Genomic DNA, 1766 nt, shown 5'->3' on the forward strand with positions numbered 1-1766 from the left:
GCTGCAAAAGATAGCCCAGCTGAGGCCACGGAGGGATGCTGCTCACCTCGTTGATCATGGCATTTCATGGCAATGACGTTTTTTTATGTAGGTAGTTATCCAAGTTGTTTAGATTTCTTCTACATGCAGTTATCTTCTATAGGCTTACATATGCAGATTCTTCTATAGGTAATTACTAGTATCATGTTTTGTTTATAGATAACCATTAAACAGACCGTTATGTTTTTTTACTGTGGGATATCAAGACAATGTTCCATTGTGTGGGATTGCTATAGAAAAGATTGTGATGCTTGAAAATGTAATGTCCATTCAGCAAATTATTCATCATCATCACTGTCCTGCAGAATTTCACGCCACCTATTTTAAACATGCCTTATTACTGATGTGCAGAATAGGAGGCAGAGATGTGAGCTAGGCTAAGTGGAACATTAGTTCCTCATTCAATCAGACGTATATGCTTGTGTATATAGGGTTGAACCACTTTTGATGATGAATTGTTTATGCTGTTTTATAGTAGATACGAAAAGTGAATACTCTACATTTGCCTTGAAAAGTTGTGTCTGGTTGTTTGTAATGCCAGACGGGTTACTGTTGTGTATTGAGAAATCGTTCTACTTTGGTCACTATTGTTGAATGGATTGAATTGGATTGTGCTGGGGGGGGGGGGGGGAGGAAACCAATACTGTGTCACTGTGTCTCCTTCTTTATGGTTTTTAGCACTGTAAAAGATTAACAATAGTAACTAAACAGATAACGTAAGAGTGTAATAGCTGAATAACGTCAAATAGCATAGTTTTTAGACGATCTAGGGACACACAAGTGAGTAAATTACAACAAAGTACAGGATCGAATTTGATAGCTTTTAGCCTCATATCTCGTATGTACTTATATGTAAGGCTTTGCGACTTTGTAGTCGGAGGGAAAGTTTGACTTTCGATTTTTTTCGGCCCTTATTCAACCTCGATGCATCTTAGGCCTAAGCCGTTTTCAAGATTTCAAGGGTGGAGGAGGTCAGAGGTCTTACCTTCTTACTAGTTGTTATTATAATTTAAATCAGAATCCAATTGGCGTCAAAATCAAATAATTTCATAACTCTCAAAGTTGTCAAAATTCTTAGGTAGAATCAATCAATTGTCGTCAGTGACACTGATGGAATGTTTTGTGTTTTCTTGCAATTTTTACCTTTTACCTTTGACCTTTTACCTGTTTTCGGCTGACTTCCTGTCACGTAGCAAGCATTAGGGGCGCCATGGCGGAAGGTGGTAGCCATGTGACTCTGCGTCAAGATCTCTTAATCATTTTGAGGATTTGTTTAACCATTCAAGGATAAATGTGTACTCACCTGTGTTGGTTATGTGTTCAGCGTGACATATTTTCTGTGAGTGTGATATGGGTCTCCGTCGACGGACTTCCCCATGACTCCAGTTTCAGGAACCTCAGTTCAATCGGAAATCAGTCACACATAGAAGAGCCAGCTAGTCGGAAGGTGGTTGCCAAGTGACTCTTCGTGCAAATCTCTTCAATCATTTTGACGATTTGTGTAACCAATCAATGATAAATGCGCACTCATGAATCACCGATGTATTCGTGTTTTTAGTAACGCGATATGGTTCTCCATTTACTCACTTCCGCTTGACTTCTAAAGTTTCAGGAACTAAGTTTATTTGAAAGTCAGCTCCAGAAGAGCCATCGTGCTAGCTAGTAAGACGTTGGCGAGTTTTGTCCCTTTTCATTGATTTTGTCTAGAAGACACGTACAGCCATGTT

The 1766-nt window shown here is 39.2% G+C and overlaps 1 protein-coding gene across 1 annotated transcript in view; it reads left to right on the top strand.

Annotated features, from left to right (window-relative positions):
* The window catches only part of LOC118423702, a 3021-nt gene extending 2606 nt beyond the window's left edge, over positions 1-415 (top strand). The window contains exon 2 of the mRNA XM_035831919.1: positions 391-415. Within this exon, the coding sequence (XP_035687812.1) occupies positions 391-415 (25 nt within the window). The remainder of the gene's footprint in view (positions 1-390) is intronic.
* The last annotated feature ends 1351 nt before the right edge of the window (positions 416-1766 follow it).

This window comes from Branchiostoma floridae, chromosome 1, assembly GCF_000003815.2.
Source record: "Branchiostoma floridae strain S238N-H82 chromosome 1, Bfl_VNyyK, whole genome shotgun sequence".
Lineage (NCBI taxonomy): Eukaryota > Metazoa > Chordata > Leptocardii > Amphioxiformes > Branchiostomatidae > Branchiostoma > Branchiostoma floridae.